Source organism: Epinephelus lanceolatus, chromosome 10, assembly GCF_041903045.1.
Source record: "Epinephelus lanceolatus isolate andai-2023 chromosome 10, ASM4190304v1, whole genome shotgun sequence".
Lineage (NCBI taxonomy): Eukaryota > Metazoa > Chordata > Actinopteri > Perciformes > Serranidae > Epinephelus > Epinephelus lanceolatus.
Window position 1 is genome coordinate 12,085,409 of NC_135743.1, and position 25,943 is coordinate 12,111,351.

The 25,943-nt window shown below is 41.7% G+C and overlaps 2 protein-coding genes across 7 annotated transcripts in view; one reads left to right on the forward strand and one right to left on the reverse strand.

Annotated features, from left to right (window-relative positions):
* Positions 1-653: 653 nt before the first annotated feature.
* On the forward strand, positions 654-18,985 carry esrp1 (epithelial splicing regulatory protein 1). Of its 4 annotated transcripts, none has more exons than XM_033640852.2 (16): positions 654-1,012; positions 1,579-1,737; positions 1,842-1,958; positions 2,348-2,459; positions 4,379-4,522; positions 5,086-5,140; positions 5,266-5,376; positions 5,479-5,611; positions 6,131-6,173; positions 6,473-6,792; positions 7,627-7,851; positions 7,943-8,195; positions 10,073-10,256; positions 12,451-12,592; positions 13,098-13,187; positions 16,184-18,985. In XM_033640852.2, exons 1-16 carry the CDS (start codon positions 881-883, stop codon positions 16,316-16,318), a joined length of 2,355 nt encoding a protein of 784 aa, XP_033496743.2. In that variant the 5' UTR covers positions 654-880; the 3' UTR covers positions 16,319-18,985. The 4 variants fall into 4 exon arrangements, with proteins under 4 accessions (XP_033496743.2, XP_033496744.2, XP_033496746.2 ...); XM_033640853.2 differs by having other exon boundaries at positions 7,943-8,183; XM_033640855.2 differs by having other exon boundaries at positions 13,098-13,220; positions 16,184-16,318.
* A 2,304-nt stretch (positions 18,986-21,289) lies between these two features.
* Positions 21,290-25,943, reverse strand: part of epb41l4b (erythrocyte membrane protein band 4.1 like 4B) — a 33,159-nt gene continuing 28,505 nt past the window's right edge. Inside the window, exons 17-23 of one of the 3 annotated variants that reach the window (XM_033641189.2) lie at positions 24,933-25,051; positions 24,726-24,839; positions 24,577-24,629; positions 24,337-24,489; positions 24,098-24,218; positions 23,796-23,929; positions 21,290-22,372 (exon numbers count right to left, since the gene is read on the reverse strand). In XM_033641189.2, the coding sequence (XP_033497080.1) occupies positions 22,309-22,372; positions 23,796-23,929; positions 24,098-24,218; positions 24,337-24,489; positions 24,577-24,629; positions 24,726-24,839; positions 24,933-25,051 (758 nt within the window). In that variant the 3' untranslated portion in view covers positions 21,290-22,308. Of the gene's footprint in view, positions 23,451-23,795; positions 23,930-24,097; positions 24,219-24,336; positions 24,490-24,576; positions 24,633-24,725; positions 24,840-24,932; positions 25,052-25,943 lie in introns of all 3 variants that reach the window. The other 2 variants (XM_033641187.2, XM_033641188.2) reach the window with 2 other exon arrangements.

The following is a 25,943-nucleotide window of genomic DNA, read 5'->3' on the forward strand; positions in this document are numbered from 1 at the left end:
ATTTTTTACTTTAATCTCTAAAAAATTAGACATAAAACATACATTTATAACATGTACTTAAACCAATGTAAATAAGTAATATACATATTTATATTATGCTGAATAGAAAGTAAAAGGAACGTCTATTTAAATCTACTTTTTATTATTAATGTTGTTGTTGCTGTTAAACTACAGGAAAATCATAGGCTAAGGCTATGAGCCTAATCATAATGATATAATATTAATATCTATATCACATAATAAAGTATATTGGAATAATTTTGTTTTCAATATACTTTAATAGTTCAAATATATTTACTTTTTACTTTAATATCTAAAACAAGTATTCAATATAAAACAGGTACTTTAAAAAAAAAAAGATAGGCTAAAGGAATCACAGTGGCCAAACTCCTGAATTAATATGGAGCCGAAACTTTTTGATATTTTGGGCGCTGATTATTCAACTCAGGTAACTTGTAATAGTTTTACCCGTCATGTAAATATCCCACATAAAAACACGTAAAAAAAAAATAGATATATATAAATCTAGAGATATTTCTGTCCTCCATGGTCTGCCACGTCCTAATCTGTTCACCACCTGAAGGAGGGAGGGGGCAGGTACAGAGTCACGTGGTCACACAGGTAGATGCACTAAAAAACGAGAAACGTTCAGCCATTACTCCGCGATGGTGACTGCGGGAGGCTTCACATAAAACCTAACACGCGACGAAACCTGGATTTACGGACCTCACCTTTACGCTCAGGTGTCAAAGTAAAGGTGTTTATACCTCTCGGCTCCCGCGTGCGTGTCCTCTCCGGCTTATCTGCAGTTACCGTCCTTTACTTTAGTGCAGTATTAGAGTAGTTTTTTGTTGTGTTTTTGGGCTGTGTTTGTGTTCAGATGACGGCGCAGGTAGACTACCTGGTGGTGGTTTTCACCGCCACATCTGGCGCGAGCGGAGAGCTGCTGGGATCCGACGAGAAGGAGCTCGTGCAGTTGGTTTGGCAGCTGGTGGATGTAAAGAACAAACAGGTAAAAACTCATTACTACACTTCTTATTACAGCTAATTATTGTTATACTTAAGCAGGAAATGTGCTGGTGAATAAAAGAGTGGGCAGGTAAACAAGTGTAAATATGGAAATAGACTCAAACACAAACGACAGCCGTTTATAATAATGTTGTGACTCAGGTGAGTAAACATTTATGAGCTGAATAGACCCTGAAGTTCAGTACAATGGGAGGACAATTGTTTTCCACAAGCTGATGGACAGTTAACATCAGTTATATAGTGTCAGTAACTCTGAAACATCTACTGTGCTTCACTGAAACTGTAAATTAAATATTCTTGTAGTTTAGACACACTGTTTTTAACATGCAAATATTATAACTGTTAATATATATGTATAAATTGAGAGTAACATCACATTTACTTGACCAATAAAGCTAATTTGAATTCTGACTATCTTGTCCTAGTTCTGTCTACATTGTAAGATGTTATGTCACAGCCATTTAACGCTATTATATCAACCCATGTCTTGTGAGTTTCTATATAGGCTTCTGTTTCAAGACTGACGTGTCTTATTTTTCCCTGAACCAGTTGGGCAAGGTGAATGAGCTCCTCATTAAGCCTGACCTCTCAGACTTGACAGAAGAAAAAGAGGTGGAGGATGTGGTGGAGGAGAGCAAGGAAGAGGAGAACAGATCCGGAGCAGATAATGTCTCCACCGCCACAAGTCTTGAGACCGCATTAAACCTGGTAATAACCTCACTAGAAGTCACTTGAAATAAGTGCTCTTATTACACAGTAATTATGGAGACACCTGAGGATAGATCATGAACGTCTTCATTTCTTTTTTGCAGTTTCATCTACAATTGACAAATGAGGTGAACAGCGCAGGCGCAGGCACGTCAGTGTGTTTGTGTACAGACGGGCAGCTCCACATCCGTCAAGTTATTCACCCCGAGGCCGCGAGCAAGGTGAGCGAGCTGGGTGGGTAAACGCCTCACAGCCAGGGCGGATGTTCAGCTCAGTGCTGCAGGAACCTTCAGTGCTCACACAGTCACAAAGGGATGTGTTGTGTCAGCACTGTGCTCCCAGGTTGAATTTAATGTTAACGATGAAAGTCGATCCACTCATGCAAGCCTGTCTAATGACACACGCCCATGCACATACCGTACCTGTGCACATAAAACGCCACCTACACAATGAAGCTGATGAAATTCTCCCGCATGTCTTAAACCTGCGTGAAGTGTTACACAGAGATTATTCTGCTGGCTTGAGCAAACAGCGATATGATGGCAATAAAAGGGCAGCTGTTGACAGGCCACATGTTCACATCCTTTCATTTCACTTCTTCCCTCCTCAGAACATCCTGGTCCCGGACTGTTTCTACTCCTTCTTTGACCTTCGGAAAGAGTTCAAGAAGCACTTCCCCACATCTGACCTCAAGGCTTTGAATGTACACATCATGGCAGAGTGTATCCTTTCAGAACATGTCACCTGTTGACGTTTGCGCCAGTGAATGTCTGTGAACTATGCTGTTTTTGGACAGTTTTAGGTTCAGCTTGATCTCTTGAGCACACACATTGCTCAGAAACACTCACCATGCATGTCAGAAGTTTAAAAGCCACGGGTGTTGGCTGCAGGACTAGAGGTTTTGAAATGCAAATAGGGAAACAATGGCAGCACCTTACTGAGCACTCGGTGAACAAGTGTGTGTTTAGCCAACAGGGCAAACCCCACACACCCACTGGAACAGGATAACTAACGTGTGTGTGTGTGTCTTGCCTCGCTTGCTTCTTATTTACCAGCCACAACAATGTTGCAATGGCTGGTATTGTTTTCACCTTGAGAGTTGGTGTTTGTCATCATGGCAAGATGTGGTGTTGGAGACACTTATTGTAGCGGGAGCTACCACAGAAATGGTTGTGAGTATTTTGTCTGTCTGTGGACACACTTTGTCACCGCTGTGGTGTCACAACCGTGCAAGATGCAGTCACGAAACTTTATAGGTGTGTTGTTCACATGCAATCAAGATCAAATTCGAAGATGGGTGTGGTTTGAGCAAGGGAGTGGGTAGTAAGGGGGGTAGTAAGGGGGTAGTCATTAAGTCGGAGCTGGGAATGACACACCCACAGCAGTCACACCTGAGTTGAACACATTCCAATACAACTAAGATGTTGTTAGCAATACCAGCTGATAAGAACACGCCACGCTGTGTTTTGAACATTCAAATACCATAGCAACATGTCCACAGATAGAAGTTGGACAGTACTGTGTGTATGATTGTTTTAAGGTGATAGTTCCGATCTTTGAAGTAAGGTTTTATAGGGTATTTTATCCACAGTCGGTGTATTACATACAGTAGACTTCAGTCGGCACGTTTGGAGAAGCAGCAGGAGCATGGACACAGATGCATTACCGTTCCGTCAGACAGCCCACTTCAACAGACAAGATGTTAACGGCTTCTGCTCCCCACCTATGCTGTCGTCAACGCCACCAGACTCCATTGACAAAAACAGTCATTTTAGCTTGCATAACACAGGAGCTGCTGGTCTACCGCTGCTTTGATCAGTTAGTCAGTTTGTGTAATTGTTGCTTCTGTGTTTAGCAATGTTAAATCACTGTTTTTCTCAATGGAGTCTGGCTTTGAAAATAGTGATGAAACAACTTAATTTTCCCATCAGAAATCACTGTCTGATAATAAGGTAAAGCAGTGAAAATATTCTAAATATAGCATACACTTATAGCGTATTTATTTTTTTAGGTGGCCAAAACACATTTTGTTGCTAACCCCTCCACAGCAGTACATTGCCTAGCCTCCATGTTGTACTCCAGACTGCTTCTCCAACTGACATCTACTGTATGTAATATACTGTCTATGGATAAGTTCCCCACTTTAAAAGATCTGATTTATCCCTTTAATGAAACACAACTATGACAGAAGTACTACTAACAGTATATTACTACAGCTTTCACTGCTTTTAATGCCCGACGCAGCCATCTTAGAATTTAAGGTCGAGGTCGCTGAGGTTCCTCTGGTTCTTCGTGGCAGAGACGCGACTTCATGAGGCGTTCCAGTTGAAATTTTTGACTTGGAGCTCAGAAATTCAGACTTCCTTGTGCAAATGAAATGTACAATAAGAAGTAGGGAAGGGGCCGTTGTTCCCCCCACTTAACACCCTTGGACCACTTTTATTTTAAGTTTATATCATGTCTGGAGGGATCCGATCGCAAAATTGTCTCTAATTGTGCCTTCTTTCTGTTATCATTATTTGTTCATTTTGCACTTGTGTGTGACTCATCATACAAAAACCTTTTTGCTGTCTCCGCACTGTTAGACTTTTTTCTCTTTTAGTTGTATATTGTTTGCTTTCCTTGACCGCCTCCTCCTCAGCTCTTAGTATACCTGTTGATGTGCCCGCCATGTGGGATCCCTCAGCCACACTGGATCCGTCAGCCATATTGCCTCCAGAGGCAGCAGTGCAGCAGGTCCAGATTATGGGCAGCATTGTCCTTGCCCTGCTTTCTGAGCCATTCAGTGAGTAAACTCTTCGTGGTTTTATATAACCGTGAAACATTAGGGATGAGTCAGTTAGTTTGACATAAATTCCTCAGAAAAGTGTGTCACTTTAAGAGCACTGTTAATATTTTAGGAAATTAGAGCTGAAGCAGAAAATGAATCAGCAACTATTTTTCCTTTAGTTATTCCACTTAGAAAAGCCTGTTATTTGATGGTCTCAGCTTCTTCATTGTTGGGACTTGCTGTTTTTCTGTCGTATATGATAGTAAATTGAATATCTTTGAATTCTAGACTATTATTGCTTTAATTTCTGGCATTTTCACTGCTGTCTGACATGCTCTATGTCAAACATCTAATCAACAAACAGAGATAATAACTGGCAGATTCACCTGAAGTGAAAATATTTGTGAGTTGCAGCCCACAAGTGGTTTTCTCTTTATATAGAAACTCCAAAATATAGTCTAATTTTCACCCGTTAGACTGTTATCTTGTTGATTAGAAAGTTCTATATTTAGGTTCACTCATGGGATCTAATCTGTAATCTCGTTTTGGAAAACCAAGCTGTTGCTTTCCCATTACAGACCACACGTTTTCTACCCAGGAGAGAGTTAGTGAGAAGTTTGAGACTGGCACTTGGTGAGTAAAGTTTGTTCAAGATAAATATTCTTTTTGTTCTCTGCCTCTGAATTCAACTTCAAGTCCACTTCTGCTGTGCTAATGTCTCTATGTGTGTGTGTGTGTGTGTGTGTGTGTGTGTGTAGCAGTAAGATGGAGAAAGTGAGTGACAACACAGTGATCAGAGCCAGAGGGCTGCCGTGGCAGTCTTCTGATCAGGACATTGCCCGATTCTTCAGAGGACTCAACATTGCCAAGTATGTTGATGCTATATTATAACTGCATTCTCATTTATGGAGGGTCAACCTGCTGTTTACATAGGGTTTAATGTCCTCTATGTTGCTCTGTATGTTGTGTAGAGGAGGGGCTGCGCTGTGTCTCAATGCTCAGGGGAGGAGGAACGGAGAAGCTCTTGTTCGTTTTGTCAGTGAAGAACACAGAGACCTGGCGCTGCAGAGACACAAACACCACATGGGCAACAGATACATAGAGGTAACCTGTCTGAATTGGTATTAAATAAAGACATCCTATGCAGGATTTCATAAAAAGAAACAATGTATTGACTCATGCAGATGTAATCCCTCATCACTTATGACCCACTAGAAGTGTGTGGCAGTGTGTTTTTCTGCAGAGACTCTGCCCTCTACCTGTATTTCCTTATTTCTTGTTACTTTCATGCCTGGGACGTTTTTGGGACTCAGGTGAGGTCGGGGCTTTATAAAGAGGTAGCGACCAGGTGCCAGACCTTAAGCAGCAAGCATCCAAAAGAAACAGCGCTGAAAAAATGCAGATATAGCAAGGCGAAACGCCCAACGACAGTGACTCTGGGGTTGGCTTTGACTGTCACTTTTGTTAGCAAGCGTGTGTACAAACAGTAACCAACAATCCTGCATAGTATACCTTTAAGTAAATGAGCTACACTACTTAATCACCTATGTGTTTTCATTTATTCCAGCTACGCCTATAGTGACAGTAATTCTTAATTTCTGTCTTGTTCCTTTCTGATGGCAGGTTTACAAAGCAACAGGGGAGGACTTCCTGAAGATAGCAGGAGGTGAGAAGATACAACCATTTGTAATATACAGTATTTTGCCTTTCCAGGAACAAATTGAGACATGTCACCATGACTTGATGCAGAAAAGGCACAAATTGGCAGATAAAAATTCCCCAGAATGCAGAAAATGAAGTGTTTGATGCTCAAAATTTTCTGGCAATGGATCCCAAACCCCTTGTTTTATATGTGTCCCCCCAATGTTGAAAGAAACCTACGGCCTGGGTATCAGAACTTAAAGCTACAGCGTGATCATTTCTGCTTTTAACTTGTGGTTAAAATTGTGTGTCTGTGTCCGCCAGGTACCTCCAATGAAGTAGCAATGTTCCTGTCCCGTGAGGACCAGATCATTGTGAGGATGCGAGGTCTCCCTTTCACCGCCACACACGAGCAGGTGCTTGCCTTCTTCTGCCCCGAGGAGGGCCTTAAAGAGACGTGTCCAGTCAGTGGTGGGAAGGACGGCATCCTATTTGTTCGCTATCCAGACGGGCGGCCCACTGGCGATGCCTTTGTTTTATTTGCCTGTGAGGAACACGCCCAGTGTGCCCTGAGGAAACACAAGGAGATCCTGGGAAGGAGATATATCGAGCTTTTCAAAAGTACAGCAGCAGAGGTCCAACAGGTATGTCAGGGTGCCTGCCTGGATGTGGGTGTGCAAAGTGGATATTTGTGTGCATGTGTTCATTTTTAACTTGTAGAAACTCTTCCTCATATATCCCCTTATTTGAATTGATGAATGTTTGTTCTGTTTTGTCCTCCTGTTTGTTTCTGAGGATTTTAAGGAGCTGTTTGAGTTTGTGTATGCACACTGTGTGAGTGTGAGTGACAATGTGTGGGTGTGTTTCTCCTCAGGTAGTTGTATTGGAGTAGGGCTTATGGGTGGGGACCTGCCTAACAAGGTTGACTGTGTGTGTGTCTGTTTCCCTTAAGTATGTAGGTACACACAAATACTGCGTGAGAGGTCTCTCTTTCTCCTTTGTCGGTCTTCCTCTGTCTTTCTCCCTCTCTTGTGAGGTGAACAGATGTGGACTAATTTTCTTATCTTCGCGGACCGATAAGCTCACGGCCCACATCCATATCTATGCAGAGGCTTCTCCTCATGCTTTTATGTAGGACAGAGAGACTGATGTGTTTTATTGGCCCTCTCCAGAAATGCAAACAAGCCAGCGTCTGTCTGACATTGCAACACACCTTTAAACACAACGTGGACATGTCTTTGCTGTGTGCTAAATGTTGGCCTATACTGCATGTTTATCAGTGTGTATGAAGTTTTTTCATTCTTCAGTTTTTACTGATGATAGTTAGTGTGTGTTATAGTGTCTGAGTGTATTATTTTATCCTGAAAATGATCCTCTAAAGAGGAGAAAGACTAACTAAACTAGACGAAAATCAGTTCTGCCTCATTGTCAGTCTTTGCTGCAGGCAGAATATGTTATTTACTGTCTGTGTGTTTTAGGTGTTGAACCGATACTCGTCAGCCCCTCTGATCCCCGTGACCCCTGCCCCCTTGGTGTCAATGCTGCCCTCAGTGTCTCTCCTGCCCCCTCCTGTTGGTATAAGGGACTGCCTGAGGCTAAGGGGGCTGCCATACACAGCGAGCATAGAGGACATTCTCACCTTCTTGGGCGAGTTTACACAAGATATCAGACCACATGGCGTGCACATGGTCCTCAACCAGCAGGTACATGCCGCAACCGCACTGACACACCCTTGAACTGACATGCTCTCTGACACAATCCTGTAGAGTAATATCTTACTGTCTCTGTCTCCAGGGTCGCCCATCAGGCGACTGCTTCATCCAGATGACCTCTGCAGAGCGAGCTATTCATGCCTCACAGCGGCTCCACAAACACATGATGTCCAGCCAGCGTGGGGCCAACAGCCGCTACGTGGAGGTGTTCCCCTGCAGCGCAGAGGAGATGGGCCTGGTGCTGATGGGAGGCTCGCTCTCACACACACATACACACACACACACCCGGAACAGGAGTGGGACAGGGCTCAGCCCGCCGCCATGTAAGTCCAGACGTAAGTGCTGCTGGGAGCTGGGGGTGCTTCGGGACTGCAGGGTAGGTGGGCTCCTGCCGTTGGGGGCAGGGTTGCTGGGTTTTCTCCAATCTAGTACTGTGGGAGGTAGGGGACATCTGGTCTGACCGGGAGGATGCAAAACTGTGTCTGTGAGAGTGTGTGTTGGCGTGTGTGTGTGTTTGTGGGATACCTCTTTGTAATTTAGTGAGAATAAATCACCCATCTGCATGCACTGAGAAACCTCATGTGTTAACTGTTTGTTCTACCTTTTCACCTGTGTTCACAAATTCTGATTGTAGTTGATCTTCTTCAGCGGCATGTTTGTCACTCATTCTTAATTTTATCACTTTACCACTGCTTGATCATAAAGGGTTGGAAAAGTGTAAGCAAAACAGCCAGTCTGTGATATTTCAAAGTGGCTTACAACTCTCCAGTCTTATCAGATTGGTAGTGGTGGTTGTGGGATTTAGCCTCAGTAGACCGGCGCACCTCAGGTGTGTGAGCGTCTTCTGTGCTTGTCCAATCAGTGGAGCTGTGGGAAAGGTGGGCAGAGCTGAAACGCTGGTGCATAGAAATGTTGTTTGTTTTCCGTGTCTGTAGTCCTCCACCATGAATGTGCACTCGTGCGTGTCTAGTTTTCAAAAAGAGGTCTGATGTTTGTGAGTTGTTCAATATGAAGTGCAGATGTTCCATTGAGTCAACAGTACACATCACAGGGACTCAAGGCTAGACATGTGTGGGTAGTCTATGGATTCCTGAGTAGGGGTGGGAATTGAAAACAGTTTCCAGTTGGGAACCGGTTCCAAATTGTCCGATCTCATTGTAATCATATGCCTCAGAGCTTATCACTTCCCTTTATCGATGCTGGCATGTTTTTCTGACAGCAAAACAATGACGGCAAAGTCATGTGTCTAAGGTGCTGGAAACTTGTAGCAAGAAGGAGTCATGGCGGAGAATAGGAAATGCCCCAAAGCTCAGCTTGACAACAGTGCTGCTTGTAGAATCTGTAGAATTATCATTTCAAGTAAGGGAGCAAACACCAGCAATAAGCCGAAATGTCTGTCTATGCAACGTGAGCTTAAACATCAGGAACGCCATGAATCTGACACTACTGTACTGTATGTTCCGCTGCCTCCCAACCAAGGGTAAATAGCCTCTTAAAACAACATTAGTGCCACGCAGGCAGGCTGAGCAGTTTCTTTCTTTGACTAAGAAAGCCTGAATGAAAAACAAATGCTGTACAAATACTCTCTCATCTCATCCACACTGTGTTTCCACTCAGAGATAATACAACAGTAGTGTGTGTGTGTTGATATGGAAAACCTTTGTGGTCCTACTTTTTTTGTACCCAGAAAATTGATCAGGAATCAGTAAAGAATCGAGCCGATAAGCAGGCTCGATAATGGCATTGATAACAGTAAAATTTAATAAATTCCCATCCCTGTTCTTGAGAAAAAATACATGTTAGATAGAGAGCAAGTCCCTGTTCCACATAAAAACATACCGAGCCCGTAGCCATAAACTCAGACAATATCAGACAGCACTGATAGGCCTAAAATCGTATAGAACGTAAATTGGGTCTTATTATCTAATTGTGTTTCTGCTGAATTCATCCACAACCACTTCTGGCATCCTAACGATATCTCTGTCCTCTGAGGGCAATGTTGCTCTCATTTTGCTACATAGGAAATATAGATGCATTTATCAATTAGACATGTGTCAGGTGCTGAGTAATGGTGGTCATTGTTTGCACGTTTGCATGAGCGCCTCTCTCAGAAACAAACAATGACCAGACTTCCCCATCACCACTCTCTGTTTCTGTTTTTGTTTGATTGTTTTTAAGTATTTTGTTTCTCCCTCTGTTCTCTCCTCTCCAGGTTTATCTCCACCGTCCTACTCCTTTGCCCCTGCTCCACCTCTCATGTCCACAGAGGCTGCTGCTGCTGCCCTCTACCCTCCCATCGGTCAGGTGTTGCTGGCCCCACGCCCGCTGCCACCGGGACATGCCTACTACCCCGCTTCAGCTCAGCTATACATGAACTACGCAGCCTATTACCCGAGGTAAGCAGTGATGGTCACAGGTGTACACAGACAGACACATGCTGGCATCCAACTTTTAAAAATGTTCTCAATCTCCCAATCTTAAACCAGTTCTCTTAGGAATGGAACGATATAAGAGTTTAACGCAGATCACGATAAAAAATACTCCCAATAAGTTCATTGTGAATTTTTCTGGTATCAGAATAATTGTGAATATTGAGTCCAGCTCCACCCAAAGAGACTGCTGGGCAACCAACAGTAAAAGACACTCTGTAAAAACAGGCTGTGTCCACATCAACTTCAAAGAATGTAAAAGATCTCAAACAAGCATCGGCATGTTTTATATCAAGAGATATGATGCCATTTCAAAAAAGTTTGGTTGTTTTTTTTTGTTTTTTTTTAACTTAAAAGGATGTTCACTAAAAAAAGATGTGGGTCATATCTGTGATGCAAAACTATTTGTTTCTTTATATAAGGTAAAGTGATTTAAGCATGTTTTAGTTCCATTTTAAGCGTCTTAAGCACATTTTGATGATTATCAGGATAATATATCAGGATAATTGTGACATGAAATTTTCCGATTTACCCATGCCTCCCTCAGATTGTTTGTGACAGGCTTCTTTAATATTTGGATCAAGCAAAACACCCCAGAACTTTACTCAGTTTAAATACTTTCAGTACTTTTGTGTGATATTGATGCTAACATAATGTTGTGCTGTTTCATGATATCTTGCTTCAGTCCAGCCCCCACAAAAAAATGCCACATGCAAATTCACTGTACGTGAAAGTAACATATATAATGAACCTTTTCAGAACTATTACAGATCGATTTAAACAGCAAAAGTATTTCACTGCAGAGAGGAAAAACTAGGCTGTCTGTGCGGCATTTGCTTTTGCTCAAGAGGTAGAAAGTCTACAACTACCAGAATGCACTGCAGTAACCAACCAATAAACGCTCCCACTGGTAGGTGATGTAGTGTGAGCTTGGCAGTTTTAAAACAGGAAACAATATGGCAGCTGGCTGGTTTCTTAAAACGTTGTAGGTGAAAAATAGGCAATGCAGAATCTTGGTTCATATTTAATCAGCGCTGTTAAGTTGTAGTGTTTGATCTCAGTTTACTTAAGAGTCCATTTTTACAGGAAACAGTATGGCGGCCACTTCCTGTTTACAAAGTCTTCTTTTATAGATAAACAGTGCAATAAAATATGTTTTCGAAAACACTGTAGATGAGAAATTGGTAACACAGTAAGAGAATCTGCTTAGTTTTATGGTTTGATCTGAGTTTGGTCTGAGAGAGGCCAGGCTCTGTCTGTATCCACTTCTTTGTGTCCATGGTGGCGGGCATATAAAAATGCCAAGTACAACCTGTAGTTGAAGCAACAGCCCTCGAGCCAAAGAACACCCGCCTGATGACAAGAAACATGCATGAGCTGAGAGATAAGCAGGGAGATGTGCTGTTGAGATGGAGGGAAGTTTACCACAGTTCATTTACACATACTACCCACATTGTTAAGATACAAAGCTGGTTGAAAATCAGCAAAGTGTCCCTTTAGGAGCTAGCGGACTTTCTTGCCCTGAACTGAACCTGTCAGACAACTTGTGTTCAATTGCGATCTGTTTGAGTAAGTGAATAAGAAACATAACCATTATTGTTTACATGTTTGATTTCCTGAGCCCTCTGTTTGCATAGGTATTATTATGGTAACTTGAAGAGTGTGAGCTCACCAAAACAATTCAAGATCTAGTTACATGTTATGTATACTGGCGAGCCCTTAAAAAAACTAATTTTTCCCTTTTTTTTTTTACTGTGAAATAATAACGAATGTCAAAAACTGCTCAGCAATTTATTTGGACTTTAACAGTTCGCAAGATACCCTTTATTGTATCTGGCATTTTATTGCATGCACACCAAAAATAGACTCTAAGAGGAGCAGTTTGGTTAAAATGGATCTTGGCAAGGGGAACGGCCAGGACAAGGGTAGTTAATAACTGAACACTGTGGTATCAGCGTACTTGGTAAACATCAGTGACCTCTGTTTCTCCCTGGTCAGCCCTCTGTCATTGAGAAAACATTTTATAGACGACGCCCAAAGTTACGTCTGGTTCGTGATTCATACCTACTTTGTTTGCTAAGAAACATGCAGCCTTTAAGTTATGCTGTTTTCTATTTGTGGATGTTTTCCTGATAATAGTCTGTCTGTGCCTTCTCTCCAGTCCACCTGGCTCACCTACCACCGTAGGCTTCTTCCCCTCCCCCTCATCCCTCTCCTCCCCAGGGGGGTTGGTGCGCATGCCGGGTCTGACCTACAACAGCAACGGAGTCAAAGACCTCATTAATGCAGTGCAGGGATACCAGGTAAGAGCCTGTTTTCTTCAGATGCACCATATATGCGTAATAGCAGGTTATTAACACAGCTCCTATACATGCAAATACCCCCAGAGCTCACACACCTCTCTGTAGGATCCAAGTGTTGTATTGAAATCCTCTCCTGTTGTGGGTGTGTATTGTCAGGCATCCACTGAGTTTGCCCCGAGGCTATCAAACTAGTTTATCCTGTCTACTCTCCCTGTTCTGTCGCACATGCACTGCTGCTTGCTTAGACTTGAATGGGAGGAACTGGAGTCTTATTTGAACTTGGAAGAAAGTGAAGAATCCCAGTGATATGATCCAAAAGAGTTTATATTTAATGAAGAGACAAACTTGGAGTGAGAATGTGCAGTATTTTTCTCTTATGAACAAACTCCTCTTTAACCCCCAATGCTGGAGTTCACAGGTCCATGTGGCCTTAAGGTTTGTGTCTGTGGTTGCTTGTGTCTCAGTCCCCTGACTCTGTCATTCCTCCCCCTTCATCACACCACAGTATGCCCCTGAGGATGCTCTTGTGCACGCCCACGGGCCTCTGCACGCTCACGACCCGACCGGGACATTGCTAACGCAGCCCAAAGAATGGGTGTGTATTTAAGGTGTCTGAGGCAGGTGGCAGGTAAGGATTGGCTGAAGGCTGAGTTGGGGGGATTGTAGATTAGACAGTGGTTGTAGCCGGGGTTTGGGTCTTGACTGGTCACCAGGGGTAACAACTCAACAGCCACGCTTCCTATGTAGACAGGGAATTTTCCACTAACCACATGCAGTGGCAACAATGGACACATTTTTGATTGGGATGAGTGGTTAGAGGAAATTTCTTGGATTTTAATTAATCGGTGGGTTTTGTTTTCAATTGTTTGGTCTTTCATGGCAGTGTGCTTCATCTAACACTGCCTACATATCTGTCATCTCAAGAAGTTATTTAGGCCACAGAGGGCTAATTGACCTTGTTTGCTAAACCCCGCCTCCGGACAGAGATTGCCCAATCATAGCTTAGCAACTGTAACTAGGCACAACAGACCTGTCAAGCTTTGAATTTCTTGATATGCAAAGAGCTCCAACGAGAGCTCTGTATCTCATGAGATTTGGACAGTAGTGTTTTTAGCCCTGTTTACATAGAGATCACGCTACAGAGCTACTACTAAGTCCCTTCTTTATGCCTCCTTTGCATTTTTACACAGAACAGAACAACGGCAGCATCATGCTGCTCCATTGTGGGATTTTAAAAAGCATGCTGGCATATTGGAACCAATAGAAGCATGACAGGCGTAACATGTCATATAGCAGCGTCTGACTCTGGTGTGACATATAACACATGAGTCGGCAGTGCATTAGATATAAAAAATAACAATGGCGTAACATGGCAATAACAATCATTTACCGTCTCTGTTACATGGTGGCTGATCTCGTCCTCTGCTCGGAGAGTAAGGAGCTCCCGAATGTTATTGTTTTTCCAATTTGCGGACATTTTTGGCCACGGTGCTTCTTATTTGAGTTAGCCGTTTACTGCTCCTAGCTGCTTTTAAATCTCGTGGTGGTTCTCACACATAAGCTGTCCTGTTTATACAGACATCGTTTCAGCGCAGTTACAACCTCTTGTGGCAGCTTCAAGGCAAGACAATGCTGTCCCCCCATTCTGCAATCGTACCGTATGTAAAGAACAATGAGGCGGCATTAGGTGGTGATCACACAGAAATGAGACGCTAGAGACACGGACGCTTCAAAGACGCTTGAAACGCTGGAAGCACTTATTCATTCTTATTCATTCTTATTTAGCTACTGGCGTCTGACTCTCAAAAAGTTGAAAATATTTTAACTTTTCAGCGTCTACAAAAACACGTGTCTAAAAAGACGCTGGGAAAACGCCCGTCTAAAAAGAGCTTGAACGCCAGTCAGACGCGCCGTATCATAGGAAAATAATGGTTTTACTGGCGTTGCGTTTCTAGAATTTCATCTCGGTGTGATCACTCCCTTACGGCGCGATATTCCCGGTTTGAACAGGCAGTGTAAAAAGGGCTTTTTTTCTTTTTTTCTAAAAACAATAACACAACAGTAAAAGTGTAGGGGATGGATTACACACTGTGTTTATCTGAGCTGGAATCCTCAGCATGTCCAGCTAGCTAGCTTATTTAATAGAAGCAGAAGACACACTTATGTAGGCTTCATACATGCTTCAAGGGAGAAGGTACTCCCAAGGTGCATTTTGGAAAGAAGCATCTAATCACTAAGCTTAAAATTATATCATGGCGTCACTAACTGCTGCAGCTGAAAGTTTTGCTGTTGAGAAAAGATTTTTTTAATTTGTAGTTGAACAATTGGAACAGCGAAGCATTGCAGTTACAACTGGGTTCTTTTCTATGCCAACACCGGCTTAGGCTTATGGGTATTGTAGTATTGTAGTATGTAGCATCGTTGGCTGCTCCAAAAAATGACAGATGAAACATGATTTCTTAGAAGTAAAGTTATCCCACAGAGTTTCACTGTTAAGCAACATGTTGAAAAAATAATTAAAAGAGAATACAGAATGGAGAAAAACACGTAAGAGCTAGCAGTGCCTCTCACTTTACCACTCTAAAGAAATCACTACAAACTTTATCGCCACAGTTGGAAACTTTTATAAAAGGAATTTTTTGTCATATTAGCTGAAACTGTCACTATTTCCACACACAGTAACACGGACAGGTCATCCGTAAAAACAAATCATGTCACTCTGCCTCCTCATAGCGCTTCTAATAGCATTTGCAGGAATCCACCGCATTTAAATAAAATAATAACCAGTCAGAGCAGAGGAGTGTCTAACGCAGCTGTCAATCATGTCATTTACTGCTCGTGAACTGTGGTCAAACAGTCAAGCTAGGCAGTGATTCAAGATTCTGTTACTGCATTGGTTATTTCTCTTCTCAGATGTTTTCAGGAACGTATTTTAGTGCACTGTTTAGCTGTAAAATGAGAAAGTTTGTGACTCTGCCGCCATGTTGGAAACAGTGGACCGAAAACAAAGCATCGCCCACCGGCTGGAGCAAACTTTATCAATCTTTATCAATGTACAGCTAAACAGTACATTAAAATCTTGATTCATATGTCTTTTTTCATATCAGCGCTGCTTAGTTTGAAAGTTTGACTGCTGTATACAAGCGATGACTGACAGCTGTGTTTGAGACTCCTCGGCTCTGATTGGCTGTTTTCGTTCAGTAGATTCTTGCAACAAGGAGGAGGAACTTGTTTTTTTTCACAGACTATCCGTCGCAGTAGTAGTGACAGTTTCAGCAAATATGACAAAAGGTTAAAAGTTATCAGCTGTAGCTTTAAGTTGTAAATCTGCCATGGTTTTGTTGTGCAAGAAGAAAAGCTTGACAGGCATAGCAACAGTAACTAAGGGAGGCGAGGGTTAGTGAATGGTCAGTTGGTGCTGTTGTCGTGTAATAATAGGTAATAACAGCCTTCAGGTGGTTGAGAAGGTGACGGGTAACATCTGGTGCTGGTGTAAGGGCTCTGTGTTCGACGCTGCAACACTGGGATAATACTCTTCTCTCTCTGTCAACCCTTTCCTTACCCCAATCTATCCTTCCTCTCCTCCTCCAGAGTCCCGTGGAGTCCGTTTCTCTCCTGAGCAACAGCCTGATGGGTCAGTCAGGCGGAGGCGACGCTCCTCTCATGTCCCTCCCCGCTCTCATGACCAAGCCTGCAGGGCAGTACCTGGACCTGACCCTGATGTAGGGTCCCAAACATACAAAGGTCACTTGGTACATGTTAAAGACTTGTAATGTATTTTTAGGTTTTTAAAAATAGTCTTTTAGATGTGTTATTTATATCGTTAAGAACAGAAATTAATGTATTTTATACCAAAATCATTGTGGCCTTAGCCAAAAATAGCAGTTTTTGTCTTATATTGCACAGTGTGTATTTTAAAAGCTTTATAGAGATTTTTTTAATGTGTTATATTATAATCACTATGATATATTTGCTAGCCAAACTAGAGAAGAATGACCTAGTAGCAGCCAAGCTAAATCTTTTCTGTAAGCTTCTCTGTGAAGAGTGAAAGTGAGCGTGAGTGTGTTTCAGTGTGAAAGAGATGAAAATGAGTATTATGCATGGTTGTGTCGATACGTCTTAATACCCAATCTTTTTATGCAATGCATTTAATGTGTTTATATACGTTTTATACAGTACACAGTGATTGTATGGAAGCTTTAGTGCATGAAGAAGTTAGTAGTAAAACTTTAAGATGTTTACATTATGCCAAATATCAATGCACTGCTAATCAATAAGGCTACTAATGAATATAATAGCAGTATCTTTGAATGAGAACATACTGTATATGTTACACTGTGAGTTTGTCAAGTAGTCTGATCCCTGCATCAAGATTCACTTACAAAAATGTGACATCTCACACTCATTAGCCCCTTCCTTTGCTCCTCTACGTACCCTATATGGGTCTGTTTTCATGTTGTGTAATGCCACTGTAGTCTTGCCCTTTGTTATGGACTCACATTTGAACAGAGGACAGCCCCAGTTCTCTGTAACCTAACCACAGGGTTGCGATCTTCAAGAGGACTCATGTCGCAAGCTCTCATTTTACTGAGTGAATCACAGGAGACGGAGGATGATTCTGACAGATTTTATTACATACTTTACTCAGAGAAAACCACATGGATTTATCAGTCTGTCACACTTTCCTTGTCTTCTTTCCACCATCTACGCTGATGCGATGGAGCAAACAGGGTCACCTGCCCAAATACCAGTTCTCTTTTTAACTTAATCATTTACAAAGTAGGTGGAAAGCAGTGGTGCCCCCAGAAATTTTTCACAGTGGTTGCCAGATGGGGCCACTGAAAATCTTGAGTTGGCACACAAACACTCATTTACGCTGGCTAGTTCAAAAAAATATGTCAGTATGAGAGTTAACAACCTGCATACTGAGATACTTAGGTTTCTTATTCCACAGTTAAAGGGATATTTCTAATTTTTGGTAGTTGGGTTGTGTGAGGTACTTTATCCATAATCGATATATTACCTAGAGTAGATGGCAGTTGGCGTGCCCCCAGTTTAGAGAAGCAGGATGGAGTCTGACAGAGAAGCTAAGCAATGTAGTGCTGTGGACCTATAAAAGTTCTACCTGAACTAAACTGTATCACTTTAAGTGTACACTACATTTAGAATATTTTCACCTCTTTACCTTTGCGTCACACAGCCTGTTCCAACAGGGAAGCCGTTAATGATTTCAGTTTCACATCCCTCATCAAAGCCACCAGACTCCATTGAGAAAAACAGTAATTTAACATTGCTAAACACAGGAGCTGCTGTTCTCCCACTGCTTTGATCAGTTAGATTTTTTGTGTTATTGTGTGACTTTGGTAAATCTGAACTAACCTTTTGAAATGCCAAAGTCACACAATTACACAAAAAACCCAACTGATCGAGACAGCGGTAAACCAGCAGCTCCTGTGTTCAGCAATGTTAAATTACTGTTTTTCTCAATGGAGTCTGGCATTGAAGAGAGCGATTTAATGGCTTTAGTTCCCCATTGGAAATTGCTGTCTGACAGAAAGGTAAAGCTGTGAAAATATTCTAAATATAGCGCTTACTTTAACTGATAACAGCAGTACATAGCTTAGCTTCTGTGTTGGACTCCAGCCTGCTTCAACAGAGAGGCGTGCTGACTGACATCTACTTTATGTAATGCATTGACTATGGATAAGTACCTCATACAACCCCACTTAAAAAACTCTGAATTATCACTTTAATATTGCTAATTATCTCATGTGCATAGACTTATACCAGTACATTTAAGATTTTGATTGAATGTGTCATGTATCTGTACATGTTAGGTGATATATTGTTCTTGTCTCTTTCCTTTAAAAGACAAATATACAGCCTTTTTGCCATAGAGCTCATTTTCATTCTGATTTCTTGAGGTGAGAGTTAAAGGGACCCTTTTGAAAGTGGCCATGCCAATTGCTCCCTCGCCAAAATTTACTTCAGAGCGTTATTTGGCCCTCTTCCTGACAAGCTATGTCGACATGGTTGGGACCAATGGATGCCTTAGGCTGTTTATCTTCACGCTAGCTTAGAAAAACGAGCACATCACAGCCTTTAGATACAGTTATATCAGCCTCCAATTATTTCCGCCAACAATTGTATCAGGGCGGCCATGGCCCCCTCTGGCCCGCCTTTGGGGTCACCACTGATGGAAAGTTGAGAAGGAAAGGAAATGAAGGACACCTCTGATGTGTATCTTGTGAATTTAATTGTCATTTATGCCCTGCACAGTCGCTGTTTTGACTCTGTGTTGCTGTATACACTTCCTGCAGTAGGACTTCAAACTCCTGCTCAGGACGTCCTGCTGTGGCAGTGCTGAAACAACAATAAACATAACGTGAAGTCTCTTGGCTCTTGGGTGTTTGATTTCGCTATTTGCCTTAACTCCACTTCGCTGTGTACTTATTGTCTCCGTCTGTACTTTGGGAGGGTTTGTGAAGAGCAGGAGCGCAAACACACAGGTGGAGTTGTGTGATGACAGAATGTGGCCAGAGGCAAAACTGTGGGAACTCCCTCACACTGTGCTCAGTGATCACCTCTGCGATTCCCACACACACATATATGCTATAGCAAAGAAACTATTGTCACTCAGACACACTGAACACATTATCTGAGAGGATGGATTTTTTTTTTTTAACAGGGTGGAAAAGTGAAGAATAGAGAGAGCAGGAAGGGGGAAGCGAGAAGGAAGGCAGACAAAACCATGTCGGACCCCCTCAGGGCAGATTTGGCATTGTGTAATACGATCTTGTGCACCCCACCCAACCTGATCCCTTTTAAACACACTCACTCTCCCAGTTACAAAAAACACTGTCGAATCCAGCATAGCAACACCATTAGTATCTATGCAACATGGCCCAAAATACTTTTTTTCTCTTTAACTTTCATCACCTCACTGACAGTTAAGTTGGAAATATACCGTATGTAATCTACCGAGGGATAAAAGCAGTGTGATTACACAAGAGGTTATATTTCATGATTTGACAAAAAGCATTTCTTTGTAAGTGAAGTGCAAACCCTCAGGTGCAAGCACTTTAGCCTTGTTAAAATCTTTGTACAGTTTAAAATTAGCATTAACATGAATTGAAGTGTACAGAGCACAGATTAACAGACTTAGAGTAAATTAAAGTAATTTTGTCTATGATTAAGTATAATCCAAAGAATAATAGACTTTGAAAATTATTAATAAGGGAGGATTTCTTTCTTTTTGCTAAAGGGAGGGCAGTTTGATTGAATAATTCATTATTTCTGAAGGAGACCAAGGGATACTCCTCAGTTTTTCCCTTTTCCCCAGGTTTTTTTATTTTATTTTAGTACTCTCCTGTGATATTTACTGCTAAAAAAGATTTAAGAGAGACAGTTACAATAAAATACTTAAAAAACACTTACTACACCACTGTGACCTATATCAGAATGGGGCATGGTCTTCTCTCACATATCTCATAGATGGGAAAAACATTGTCTCCTTTTTGTTTATAAGGCATTGCTAGGAAAGCTTCTCTTTAAAAAGCAAATCCATCTCATCACACACACTCACAGGGATTTGTCCCTGTCCCCGTATCCCTTGAAACTCCTCAGATCTATGGGGTGCCACATTTTTTACCACATTTACAGCAATATTTGTTAACTTACAAATATATTAAATAGTTAAATCTAAATATTAAATGTGGTGTCTAAATGTTAAATGTTAAATCTAAATATTAAATATAAATCTAAATGTTAAATCTAAATCTAAATGTTAAATCTAAATATTAAATATAAATCTAAATGCTAAATCTAAATCTAAATGTTAAATCTAAATGCTAAATATAAATATAAATGTTAAATCTAAATATTAAATCTAAATCTACATGTTAAATCTAAATGCTAAATCTAAATTTAAATGTTAAATGTTAAATCTAGTTTCCCTGAAATTTCATTGTCTCTGTCTCGGTCACCAGGTGATGAGGTGGTTATTTTTTACATTGTGATCTGTAGACTAGCAATAGCTTTTATCTGTATCTTTTCAACCTGTTTTTTATTGTTGAGTGTGTTTTGACACCCTGAATAAGAGTGTGGGCTCAGTGCTCGCTCTGACAGCTTGATGGAGCATCATAAAGGGGTGGGGCTTGGCAAACAGTCAATTAGTAGTGACCCATCAACATTTTCAGCTTGGGGTTGAGTTTAAAAATTAGGGATGATGATGTTGCAGGTCCAAAGCACTTACACTAGTAATAACTCGGGATGGTTCACCCCCTCCTCTGAACCCCAATAATTTTTATACAGTCCCTTAATACATAAAGCAGGATGTGCTTTGAAGGTTTTGTTTGTTGGCTCATCCACATAATTATCTGTCAAGGTCCACATTAATTATGTCAGATACAAAGATTTGCAGCACATTCCTTAACTCATACCAACTCTCCACTGCACCTTGCCTTGAAGATTAATTATTTTGCCTTAAGTGTTTCACCGAAGGACAGAACAGGGGTGCAATTACAGGCTGACTCACTGCACTATACCTGATAGGTGTGTAGAGGCAGATAAATCAGTAATACCCTTTATAACAACATTCTCTCACAGGGTGGGTGAGGCCTACATACACTTACCGTACAGGCTTGCAGGGTGAGGCTGATCCACATTCCCATGTCAGTGCAGAGACCAAAGATGCTGTCAAACTGATGATGTGGCCTTTATTAAGATCCAACCGTGGGCAGGAACAACACAATCAACACATACAGTACAGCAGCTGATCATCAGCCGCCTCAGATGTGGTTGAAGTAAAGTTGTTGAGCAGCAGGGTTATGCTTAAACAAGAGCTTATTTCCAAGAACAGGACGTCTGAGATCAGTTTTGCATTTTGACCTGTGATGAAAACTGCATATAGAAAAATAGTGATCCACGACCTGTAACGCGGGATCAATGTGCTCAGCTGTGACTGCAGATTTGTCTCCTTCTGGTGGTCACACTGAGACTGCAGCTGCACAGTCTCAAACCAGTCCAGTCTCAACATCGCCTACACAGAGTCAGGATTCATTTCACTTTAAATTCACTCTGTTCGGGAAGTTACTCAAATGCTGCAAATGTTTTGGCATCTTAAAAATGGACGTAAGGAAGAAAGCATTTACAACGCCTGCTCTGTTATCAGCATATTAATTACAATGTCTATTTACATTTTGAAAAAAATGATTTGAAAGTGAATTGAGTTTCACTTCAACCTCTGTTTGTTTTAAGTGTAGAGATCAGTGCTTCAACAGTCGCTGTCTGAAATACAGTTTAGGCATCAACGTGGACACGGTGTTGACGTGTTGATGACATAAAAGTTAAACATAACCCCAAAGCAAATCAGATAAATATTTCATCATGTAACATATTCATCATGCAGGCAGCACCAATCACATCTGTAGCTTGTCTGTAACGTGTGTGAGTCAGTCAGTGAGTCCACTTTCCTCTGTCTCACTTACAGTTTTTACAGTTTCAGTTTGATGAATATAAAGAACCGTCCCTCTAAAATAACAATTAAGCAAATATAACAATTGCTTTTATGCAAATATATATTTATAACTGCTGAATGCTTTATGCAAATGTACAAATGTCGACTGCAGCGAACGGTTTTGGCTCCTCTGCCTCTACTTTCCTCACTTGACAGCAGGTCTGCTGCGCCTGGTGGTGATGTCACAAGGGTCAAGGTCTCAGAGCTCCGTCATCAGGAGGGCTCTCAGTATCTTCTCTCGGTCCAACCTCATTTCCTCTCCGCTATAAACACAAACAAACCTCATGTCATGAGAACTCTAAGGAAGTCTTTGTCACACGTGATAGTAAACTGAATATATATATATGCCGTGAGACAATGTATTTAAGGCCATAAACTGAAGGAAGCTTTGTTTAAATGTGTTTTAAATCACTCACATGTTACTATTACGCACTGATTAATGTTCATGCATTTCAAAATGGTTGTTATGGTTAATGTTGTGACATATTGCTCCAAGAGTTAAGTTGTGCACATAATTAGTGACCTCTCGTCTGTGTAGGGGCGATGATGTGAAGTTAGAGGGTGTGCAACTGTTAAATAAAAGGCAGTTTCTGGTTCAGAGTTCATCTCGCTGCTGCTTTATTCGTACCAAACCCCCCAAGCCTGCTACAACATTTAAATTTTTGACTCTTGGTCAGAGGAAACAAGACATTTAAATATATCACTTCAGGCTGTGGTGAGTTACAACAGATATTTTTGTGCTAATCTCATATTATGGACAAAGGTATTAAAACATTAAAGCAGCTGCAAGGAATTTTAAATTGGTTATGAAATAGTTTCAATTTAAAGCTGGTGTAGGCTGTTTAGTTTTGGCATCACTGAGCAAAAATCCCTCTGTTTTCAGGCTTTAGAAAGTCGGACCTGTGGCGGGCGTCTTCGGCCAATCACAGGTCATTTCAGAGAGAGGGCGTTCCTATTGACTGTTCTACAAATGCGGATGTGTGTGCACATCCCTTTGGTGAAAGCCTCATTCAGCAAGTCAGAGATAAGTTGCTATTCCAGCATTATAAACAACTGTCTACACTGCAAAGCAACCCATAAAAGAGAATCTGTAAGAGAGTCTGACAAGAAACGTAACAAAACGTGTCAATAACGAAGCGTTTCAGAGGTGGAGGGAAAATGTTGCTAATAGTTCAACCTTCTGCTAACCAGAGCCTAAGCCTCATGGTTGTGGCCTCAACTTCATGCTTATGCAGCTAACGTTATCCAGAGCCTTGAATCTCAGTGTGTCCTGTGCTTCACTCCCCTCCGCTACAGACAACAGGCAGCACCTCCAGAGACAGACCGCCATCCTGCAAACAGCTGTGTTTAAAAAAACTGTATTAACAATAAGTTGCATCTTTCTTTTACTCATTTCCAAAACAAGTGCTAACGCTAGCCAGATCAAGATCTTTATGACAGCAGGTGGTGATAATGGGAAATTCAGTTTTCATTCTGGAAAACACTACTGCTTTTCTCCACAGGGGGCGCCAAATTCAACACAAAATAAAAGTTTTTTAAATGAAATTGCAGATTAATTGATAATGGAAATAATTGTTAGTTGCAGTATTAGTTATAGGATATGCATCTCAACTACTAGACCAACAGGAAGCTTCAGCTCACTGGAGGAAGGTTTTGGCAAATATAAATGTACCTGAGGAGCGTTACCTGTCATTATGGGCAGCAAGGTAAGGGGCCAGGTGAGGGATGGAGCTACGGTAGTAAGAAGGGGAGAGATGGGGAGAAGGCAAAGGAGAGGGACAGCACGGACTACCAAGCTCCAGTGACGGCATATTATCCACCTGGAATACACATTAACACACACACACACACACACACACAGTGATCTGTTGACTGACAGGTAATCCCAAGAGGCTGATTTACTGTAACTCCATAAGTGGAGTGTCATGCTTTCAACAAACAGGCATTCAAATTGCTTTTTAAGGTGTGTGTGAGAAAGTTCGTGTTACCTGTGGGTATATAGACGGCTGTATCTGTTTGTCCAATGAGCTGGTCGATCCTGACTTTCCTGTACTCTGGGAGGAGATGGCTGCAAGTGCTTCTGGGAGATTATCTTCATCTTCATGGTTACTATATGAGCGATACATTGAGAGACGCTCAATGACTTACATGACCTGCAGGTCGATCTGAATAAATAACTTTTTTAAAAAAGCTATGGTGCTACAGTGTTCAGGTGAAGTGTACTCACAAGCTGAACTGTCTGACCAGTCGTTTCCTGCGGTTGCTGCTCGCGTTGGCTTTGGGCTGCAGCCTCTCTGGCGTTGGGTTGCGGTCTTGCCGATGTGGCGTCTTGTCTGCGGTCAGACTGGATGCAGCCGAGTCTTGCGACGAGCTCTGATACCTGAGGAGCAGAGTCACAACACATGGAGAGTTAGTCTTAAACACACGTGTAGAAACATGCATGTGTAGATAAGATGAGGACACCTGCCTGTCGCTGAGGGTCTCATTTAAGTTCTTCCCTCTGGGTGTTGTTGGAGCTTCCTTCTTCATCGTGGAGGAGAAGAGGAGACTGCTGTTAGTTATACTTCACATTACACAAGGTTTCTAAGTTAGGTGGAAGTCTGCTTTGGTACTCACCCTGAAAGCCGCCTCCATCTGGGCCTTGAGGATGTTACACTTAAGATGATCAGGGAGCATCGCCGGAGAGGCAGGAGGGTGCAGAGACTTCTCAGACAGCTGCTTCTCCTCTCCCTGGAGAGGGAACGTGCAGCAAAGGAACAAAACTTTGGTTAAGATCTTATCATGAGCAGAACAGGACAACAGTGTCTGGAGAAAGAGTCTGACCTTGTCCATGTTGACGTGCAGCGAAGGCCAGGGAGGAGAATCGCTGTCTGACTCCAGAGCTTTGAGCAGAGACTGAGAAATGTCCAACTCATCTGCAGGGCAGGGAGGAGCTCGACGCTCTAATGGACACAAAGTTTAATGAGAAAAATACAGTATGGGCTACATTAGTTATTATATAGACGTACTTTGGTTTTTTAGTGTGAACATTTGATTTGATGAGGGAGGGATGGCCAATTTAGTGTCTAAATCAGGGGTAGGCAACCTTCAGCTCCTCTCCAGTGGCTTTGACAGAAAAATTATATGGAAATAGTGTGGATGTTTACTGTTCATTTTCATTTATAATTGGCAGTGATGAGGGAAGTCTTTAGATCTTTATTGAAGTAAAAATACTAATACCACACTGTAAGAAAACTCTGTTACAAGGTAAAGTCCTGCACTGAAAATGTTACTTAAATAAAAGTATATAACTACAATCAGGAAAATGTATTTAAGAGTTATGTAATGTAAAAAAGTGTGTGTGTTAGCTCCATGCTAGCAAAGTGCGCTTGTAAATAGCATTGCGCTTTAGATTACATTGCAGGAAGCCGTAGGGGTGACCTGCCATTTTTTGTAGCTATGCCTACTATTGTATTTTTGTTTGCTTCTTTTGACTGTAGGGCCTATGCAGCACTCTGGAGGAAAATAGGTGGGTTTGTTTGTTATTTTGGCCGTGGTTCACCCTTAAAGTCCTTGCCTCATACTGTGCATGAATTTCTTGTATAACCTGCGTTTAACAGAAAAACATTTTTTTGAATAATTAACTCTCGGATCCATTGTATTAGCAATAAATTGCTCAGTGTTGTTCATAGATAGCATACATGCTCTCCAGTTCACTTTTTATGTTACGCTCTAACACTCCCAGACTGGGGCGTAACAAAAATGTGTGGACAAATTTAACCGCCAGTACCAAATAATTGTAAATGATTCGCTGCAGAGTACACCTTACACTTACATACAACCATGCATAGATTT

Bases quoted from the DNA above. Each gene is read 5' to 3' on its own strand.
- esrp1 (XM_033640852.2), top strand. From the start codon at position 881: ATGACGGCGCAGGTAGACTACCTGGTGGTGGTTTTCACCGCCACATCT. The intron at 6,174-6,472 runs GTGAGAAGATAC...TGTGTCCGCCAG, and splicing joins CTTCCTGAAGATAGCAGGAG to GTACCTCCAATGAAGTAGCA. The intron at 12,593-13,097 runs GTAAGAGCCTGT...ATCACACCACAG, and splicing joins ATGCAGTGCAGGGATACCAG to TATGCCCCTGAGGATGCTCT.